General features: G+C 40.7%; 1 protein-coding gene across 1 annotated transcript; it reads left to right on the forward strand.

Moving 5' to 3' along the window:
• Positions 1 to 561: 561 nt before the first annotated feature.
• LOC132518058 (granzyme A-like) lies at positions 562 to 7,713 on the forward strand. The gene is made up of 5 exons (XM_060146070.1): positions 562 to 633; positions 3,216 to 3,354; positions 4,779 to 4,920; positions 5,173 to 5,442; positions 7,552 to 7,713. Exons 1-5 carry the CDS (start codon positions 564 to 566, stop codon positions 7,711 to 7,713), a joined length of 783 nt encoding a protein of 260 aa, XP_060002053.1. The 5' UTR covers positions 562 to 563.
• The last annotated feature ends 881 nt before the right edge of the window (positions 7,714 to 8,594 follow it).

An 8,594-nucleotide genomic window follows, 5' to 3' on the forward strand; every position in this document is an offset into this window, starting at 1 on the left:
TCCACAAAGTGGGGAAGGAAAATCCAAGCAGGAGCTTATGAATAAATAAGCCTCCATCCTATATTTCCACGTGCCCTTAGCTGATTAATCCTTACAAAATCCAAGGAGATGACTAGAAAGACACTTGGTTGGTGACCAACTTTTAGGTTACCAATTTTAAATCTCTGATTTAAGTCTTTAAAGAGCTTTCATTTGTGGATAGAAAAGATAATGTTGCTGCTGATGAAAACCAGAATCCACGAAATCTCAGCTGAAACATTTGGAGTCTCTTCTTGTATACTATGTTCTGATGGCAACGAGGGCCCGTTGTCCCCACCCACTCTGTAGTATTACAACCCTCTCCCCTCGGCAATCCTAGCCAAGGAAAGCATGCCCGCAGATGAGTGATTACTCACTGTTCTCACTTGTGGCTTGTTTTTTCTCTTTCCTGATACTCAACTTTGAAATTGGAAAGAAAGAAAAGAAAGGAAACCACATCCTTTGTACTCTCGATATATAAATAAGAGCCAATCAAGAACTGAAAACAGATTTTCACATTGATTGACGTGGGGACACCAGCCACAATGAGGAACTCCTCTACCTTTCTGGCAGCCACTCTCTCAATGGTCATTTTCCTCCTTCTAATTCCTGAAGGTAAGACTGATTCTTGTCATTTCCATTATAGCAGTTAAGCAAAATGGAGCAGACTCTTTGGCAGTATTAGCTAAGTGTACTAAGAGGAGATTTTTTTCTCGCAAGCCTTAACATTCTTTCTTGGATTCTACATATATCTTTATTTTAGAAAGAAAAACAACCTTCTTTCCTCTTTACAATTCCTTTACAAAAGATAATAGAACCACCAGTGCTGCCAACTTGGGGCTTGAAAACTGCCAAAAAGGACACTGTAAAAACAAGTAAACAAACAAACAAAAAGTTCTTAAGTTAGGAAAACAAATAGGACTTTTCAGGGAAGGAATAGTGATGCCTCAGCCTTTCTTGCTGCAGAAAATGCATAGATAGCTTTAATGACAAAACCGACTATACTTCAATAATAAATAAATAAATATATTTTTTTTTAAACCTGACCTAGGCACACCCCAAGAATCAGGAATGATTCGAATATTTATCATTATTTCTCTAGGTTAGTGTGTCCTTGGGAATACATTAGGACATTGGGAGCATCCCCGCATTGACTCTTTGGAAGTGCTATAGTATTTTGTATTAAGCTTATTCTTTGATGTACTAAGTAGTAGCCAACTTGCCTGGTTTTGTGTGAGTTGCACATGCATCAGTTTGAAATGCTGCAAAAGTCATGGGATTATCACTAGAAGGGTAATAGCCCCGGGGTAGCTCTAGGTGTTCCTTAAAAGCTTTCTAGGCAGTGAAAACACTCTGGGGCTAGGCTGAACTGTGCTGGACAAATGTGGAGCAGCCATGGGTTTTCCCCACCTCCTGGCAGCTTTTGGAGATGGAAGTAGTGGGCAGATGCTGATGCAACAACCTATCTTACCAAAAATTCCCAAGGAAGTTCTCTAGTTTATCTTGCACCTAAAAGTTTTAGAAATAATAAGGTTACAGGGCATTAGAAACAAAAGGGTGGGCAGAGTACTATAAGTATGACATAGTACGACTATGTTCAGGCATGTCAAACCCTCCACAACAGTGAAAACAGAGCAGATTTTAAAAATCCAATCTTATCTTTTCTTCAAAGGAAACAACAAAAGCAACTTACTCTTTGTTTCCTGTGGGCAGAGAGAGCAATGTGGGTCCCTAAGAGGAACAGACACAGCAAAGCAAGACTTGATGCTCTGGATGGGAGGTCTCAATCCTTCTACACGTTAGAATCCTCTGGAGGGTTTGAAACAATGCTGATATCCCAGCCCCAGTGATTTTAATTTATTGTGATTCTGGGTGGTCACCAAGAATTGCTAGTTTTAAAAGCTTCTCACCTGCTCTAAATCCTATTCCCGAATCCTAGGTTGTGGGATATGGGGACTTTTTCTGAGGTGGTATTTGTGCTCACCAAACACAGGACTCTGCAAAATGAACTATTATACTGAGTTTATGATTTCTGCAGCCCAGACGGTCCAAAGATGCATCTTTGAAATCCATCTATTTGTGATACACCCCAGGAAAATTGAGATGTAGGTGAAGTTCTCTTGGTTTCTCTAAGTTCCTTATCTTTTTACTTCCAGAGTCTAGGACTTCTCCTTCCCAACTCCCTTCTGGAAACCCACTTCCCCTTCCCCCACTCTCATCATTTACACCTCATTGTAAATCTGGCAATGAGTTAGCTTTAATAATGGAGTAACAGGCACTGTGCCCTATTGAAGCAAACCTGAGTCCCAGCCAATGGTCAGGAGAAATGTCTGGGGAGAACCCAAGAACATCTGGTGTAGGAAGGTGATGCTGAGAGTATATCACACGGGCACAAGATCCTCTCAACCAACATGTATGGTTTGCCTCGTGCTTTGGTCTCACTGTTCGCTAATAGTGAATCTCTACTCTTGTTCTATCACCAAAGAAATTTTACTAAGGCAGAATTCTCTCCCTATAGCATCTTCTCTCCTCTCTTCATTGGAAAAGGGCTTAAATTAAACCATGTGGTTCAGTCTGGAGATTGAAGGGGAGCTTCAGTTGCAAAAGATATTATTCTCTCAATTTATGAATGAGAAAAGTGCAAATTTCAATAAGCAAAAGTCTCACAATGACCAAAGAACTCAAGGGTAGGGTCACAGCTAAAAGGTACTAATATCAGTTTGTAAGCTGTGGGGTTTTGCAAGGGCTTGGGGCAAAAAGGGTGGTTTTCAAGCTTCTAAAAGCCACTCTGCTTCCCCAAATTAATACTTAGCCAGAAAGGGAGAGGTGTGGGAGAGCACTCAAGGTTGTCATCATCACCAGCGGCTCCTTGTGTTACTGGTATAAACCCATGCACAGTTGTCTGCCTTTGCAAGCCCTGAGGCCTGAGGTCAGCGGTTGTGACAGATTTCCAGCCTGATAATCCCTGGAACGACCAAAGGCATGGTTTCTGTGGATGAAAGAGCAGGACCTTCTCAGAAAGTCCAACAGGAATGGAATTTACATTCAGATATCTGAAATCCACATGAAGATGGGGAGGATGCCCTCATCTCCCCTCCTCTCTAAGTGGGAAATGCATGTCTAGTCTTAGAAACATGGCTTTAGGTAGAACTCTTTGGAGGGGTCACTGATATGACTTGTCTTTTTCTTTTTAACAGATCTCTGTGTAAAAATTATTGGAGGAAATGAAGTGACTCCTCATTCAAGACCCTACATGGTGCTACTTCAAGACAAAAGTATCTGTGCCGGGGCTTTGATTGCAAGAGACTGGGTATTGACTGCAGCTCACTGTAACGTGTAAGTGCTTGGGTTTAAAAAACATTTGTGGAGATATTCTAACTTGGGGGAATATTAATGAAGACAGTAAATACCACTAAAGCCACAGGATCTTTACATCGCTTACATCTTTGACAAATTGCTTTACCCCAAAAGGGAGTTGAGCCCAGGCTCGGCCCCAAAGAATCCGACCAATGAGGAAGCAGCAACCAGAGCTCTTCCGGAAGATCTCCCCTAGAGCTTCCCTAGATGCTTCTGATCTTGACTTCATGATGGTGCGGAAGGGTGAAAATTTCAGTGTCCCCTCAGGGGCCTGAGCACCACTGTCAATCAGAGAAAGCTTCTTTTGAATGCCTTCCTGTTTTTCTTATGAACTTCTCACGCCTTCAGCCATCTCTTAACCACCGTCAACCACTGCCTTCAAACCTCTTCCAGGGCTGGTCTTTTCTCCGCTCCCTAAATCAAGCTTCTAAACCTGGGCTGTCTATTATGATAGCCACTATCATGTTGGCTATGTAATTACCTATGGCTATATACATTTACATTAATTAAAGTTAAATCAAATTACAAATTTAGGTCCTCGGTCTCACTGGCCACATTTCAAGTCCTCAGTAGCCTACACGGGGCTCCATATTGGACAGTGCAGATTTATAGAACATTTCGTCATCAAAGTATAGTCTATTGAAAGCACTGTTCTAATGTCGTAAGTGAGACTAATATCAGCTGTGTAATGGAAAAACAGCGATGTGAATATATGGTTGGTGTAGTTTATACACTAAGATGTGAGTGATAATGGCCTTCATCATTAATGCATCAGAGAGGATCTTGATTTTATTAACCAAAATGAACCTTTAGCATGGAGTAATAAAAGGAAAGAATACTGGGACCCTCCTGCAGACCACCATCCCCTCAAACACACACTCAATGCCATGCAAATAGGGTCTTCCACTAAGCGATCTATCTCTGAAAGTTTTCCCATTTAAGTCTGCTGTTCTCTTACAAAGATTTCTTCAGTGCATTAGTCTACAACTATCGAGTGTCTTTTGCTTTTGTCTCTAGACTACTGAGATCTCTGTTTTCCAGTCATCTGCAACCTGATTCTCTATGACAACTAAAGGAAGGTTGAGGGGATGGCAGTAAAACCCCAGCAAAGATCCCAAGACTTGGCTTAGCTGCCATGGAATTCTCTTATCATTTGTTTTTCAGTGAAACTAGTTTAGCTTGTTATAAATAAGCTGCAGGTGATCATGATGATAATGGTAATGATAAATTCATAAACAATTCACTTTTTATTCTTTAAAGTACACATTTTTTTCTGAGCCACGAACAAGTATTTTCACAGCAAGCGTATTTACAAATGGGACAATGAAACTGATCAGCACATAATATGCTCAGCTTCTGATTTAAAGAGTAAATCAAATTAACGGTGTTGGGTCTGTTTTCAGGAACAGAAGATCCCAGATCGTTCTTGGGGCTCACTCAATAACCAAGAAAGAGCCTGAAAAACAGATCATGTTTGTTAAGAAAGTGTTTCCCTATCCATGCTATGACCAGGACACGCATGAGGGTGATCTTAAACTTCTACAGGTACGAACCTTTGATTATACTTTTGATTGAAAGTATAGAAGCTCCTACAGTCTGGCCACCTACATGGAAACCTTTCTCAGTGCCCCGATAACTACAGACTGTAGCTGCGTAAGGGGGTGGGGGGTGGGGGTCCCTGAGGGTTCAGCTAGAATTTAAATAAAAATGTGCAATTTTTATTTTTTTTAATTCATTTTTATTGGATGAAATTCTTAATTATCTCATTCTGTTAACTTTTTGCTTGTCTTCCAACAGCTGAACAAAAAAGCAACAATTAATAAAAACGTGGCTATCCTTACTCTCCCTAAATTGGGGGATGATGTGAAACCTGGAACTATGTGTCGAGTTGCAGGGTGGGGTAGGTTTCACAATAATTCACCTCGGTCTGATATTTTGAGAGAGGTCAATGTCACCGTCATAGACAGAAAAATCTGCAACGATCAAAGCCACTATAATTATAACCCTGTGATTGGACTGAATATGATTTGTGCTGGAAGCCTCAAAGGTGGAAGAGATTCCTGCAGTGTAAGTAAAATAAGATCCCAAACTCTAGCTGTTGGGTTAACTCATGCAGATGTAGAGAACGTGAAGTCACTCTTTGCCTTGTCATGACACTGGCTTCTACAGCGTCCTAGTGCTTTTAAAAAGAAGTTTGATAGGGCTTCCCTGGTGGCGCAGTGGTTGAGAGTCCGCCTGCCGATGCAGGGGACACGGGTTTGTGCCCCGGTCCAGGAAGATCCCACGTGCCGCGGAGCGGCTGGGCCCGTGAGCCATGGCCGCTGAGCCTGCGCGTCCGGAGCCTGTGCTCCGCAACGGGAGAGGCCACAACAGTGAGAGGCCCGCGTACCGCAAAAAAAAAAAAGAAAAGAAAAGAAAAAGAAAAAAAAAAAAAAGAAGTTTGATAAAGCTCCAGTCAAATTAATTAATGTTCTCAGCTCAGGTGAGTTGTTCATCATAAACCACGCTAGTGCCTGGGTTAAACTACTACATCTTCTTGATTTTATATCGAAAACCACTAAGAAGCTATTTTTTCTCATTTTTCATATTAACATATATAGATCTAAACTGAAAAATATATAACACTGAGGAGAGCTGAAGTCAGGGTTCCTCTAGGGCCTTCAGTACGTTTTCCCCATCTGATCACCCCCCAAAAATTCCTCTGCCATTTAACCAGGTAAGTCTGAAATGCCTGCATTCCCAAGACAGACTCAAGATCTCCGGGGTAAACCCCATAGCTTCCTAGAGCTGAGCTCAACCCCTGGAAACAACTTCCAAGCATGATCCATTCCAAAGTACACACAAGCCTGCCTACCATATGCCCTGAGAAGGGCTGGGACTGGGCTCCGCTTAAAGATAGGAGTAGAAGAACCCTTGACAAAGGTTTAAGCTCTGAGCACTGGTTTGTCACTTCTCACTTCACTGGGATGGAGCTGAGCCCTCAGAGCCTTGCATTTGCAGAACTCTGTGTACAAGCCTCAACAGCCCTTCATCTGGCACCACCCATCCTCCCTAAAGCCGAAACAGCCAAGCTGGTCTCTAGACCTTAAATACATTTAAATATGCTGATTCTAAAGTTCCTTGAGAGAATACAAGGTCGCATATTGGGTGGCTCACGCACAAGAATAAAGCATGATTTACAGCTAACTGAAGGCTCCCTCGTAGTGGAACCAGGCAGTACCAAAGTGTTATCACTGACTTCCGGGAGCATCCATCTAGCATCAGATGCTCTAAGGAGACTCGGGAGGAAAATCAAAGAGTAACGTAAATTCCACGAGAGCAGTACTTTTTTGTCTATTTTTTTTTCTTTTTGTCTATGTTGTTCACTGATTTAGTCCTAGTGTCTAGAAGACTACATGGCACATGGTAGATGCTCCATAAGTATTGACTGAATGAACGATGTTTGCTAGAAAAGAATGGTGTTTGTGGGAGTTTGAAGGAATTGGCCTCCAAGGTCTAATTTTAATGTTCATTGATACTATATAGGGTGATAGACTGGCAGATTAATAACGCAAGTTTTAAAATGTAATTTTCTCTTCAGTGATTACTGTATTGATGAGTTGAATTTTATTTTCAGTCTTTCACATTCAATACGCTCTTTAGAGATACTGTTGTATAACTTATTTCATTAAATGTTTCTTTCTCATTAAAAAAAAAAGGAGACTCGAGGTAGCAATTTCTGTCTATTTGAGAAGGGGAAGGAAAAGGTTGCTTCGGTTTTGTTCCTTTGGAGAGACAATTATCTGCTGGAGGAACTAGAAAACATGGCTTTTATTCTTTGCCTCAGTGGCCAATCTGCATTTGACTATTTTATCCCTTGAGCGATTATTAAACATTCTGAGAAAATGACAAACAGGAGAGTTTCTAAAGCAGAGAATTTGTCTCAACGTTAGTGGATTACACAAATAATACAAGTTTCATTTCAATTTTCACTGCTTCATAAACAAATCGAGAATACCAATTTGAACATATTATTGAATATTCCCAAACATTTGGGTTTTTTAAGCACTAATTGTCAAGTAAGTCAGGGTTGGTCTTAACTTCACCTTAAAGGCTCCACATTAAATGGAATTTCTTCCATTCTGCTAGTGGTCATATTTGGTGCTGGTCTTCATCATTCCTCTTGTTTTCCCCCAGGGAGATTCTGGAAGCCCTTTGATATGTGAAGGCATTTTCAGAGGCATCACTGCCTTTGGCCTTCCAGGGAAATGCGGAGACCCTCGAGGACCTGGCGTCTATACTCTTCTCTCAAAGAAACACCTCAGCTGGATAGCTAAGACTATGAAACATGCAGTTTAGATAACCGTATTTCATTTCATTTGCTGTTACTTCTTTTTTTTAAATTTTTATTAGAGTATAGTTGATTTACAATGATGTATTAGTTTCAGGTATACAGCAAAGTGAATCAGTTATTCATATACATATATTCACTCCTTTTTTTTAGATTCTTTTCCCATATAGGCCATTACAGAGTACTGAGTAGAGTTCCCTGTACTATACAGCAGATTCTTATTAGTTATCTGTTTTATATATAGTAGTATGTATACGTCAGTCCCAATCTCCCGATTTATCCCTCCTGCCCCTTATCCCCTGGTAACCATAAGTTTGTTTTCTTTATCCATGACTCTACTTCTGTTTTGTAAATAAGTTCATTTGTACTCTTTTTTTTTTAAGATTCCACATATAAGCAATATCATATGATATTTGTCTTTCTGTGTCTGACTTACTTCACTCAGTACAACAATCTCTAGGTCCATCCATGTTGCTGCAAAGCATTATTTTGTTCCTTTTATGGCTGAGTAATATTCCACTGTATATGTGTACCACATCTTCTTTCTCCATTCCTCTGTTGATGGACATTTAGGTTGCTTCCATGTCCTGGCTATTGTAAGCAATGCTGCAATGAACACTGAGGTGCATGTATCTTTCTGAATTATGGTTTTCTCCAGGTATATGCCCACTGCTGTCATGTCTTAATTTTATCATAAATAAAATCAATTTGTATCACTGTACTTGTTGCTCTCCTATAACTTTAGCAGGCAGATCTCCACCAGCAAAGTGAACCAGAGTAATATAGAGACCTTGCGGATAATGCAAAGGAGAGATCAGGGACCAATGTCACCTGTGTCATCCATGTGACAAGTGACTTGGCTTGAAATATTCACTTCACTGATTCAGTG

This window comes from Lagenorhynchus albirostris, chromosome 3, assembly GCF_949774975.1.
Source record: "Lagenorhynchus albirostris chromosome 3, mLagAlb1.1, whole genome shotgun sequence".
Lineage (NCBI taxonomy): Eukaryota > Metazoa > Chordata > Mammalia > Artiodactyla > Delphinidae > Lagenorhynchus > Lagenorhynchus albirostris.

What these genes read in the sequence shown, in the direction of transcription:
- LOC132518058 (XM_060146070.1), top strand. Translation starts at nt 564, where the DNA reads ATGAGGAACTCCTCTACCTTTCTGGCAGCCACTCTCTCAATGGTCATT. An exon ending in ACTGCAGCTCACTGTAACGT is followed by an intron (nt 3,355 to 4,778) that starts GTAAGTGCTTGG and finishes GTCTGTTTTCAG; the next exon opens with GAACAGAAGATCCCAGATCG. An exon ending in GTGGAAGAGATTCCTGCAGT is followed by an intron (nt 5,443 to 7,551) that starts GTAAGTAAAATA and finishes GTTTTCCCCCAG; the next exon opens with GGAGATTCTGGAAGCCCTTT.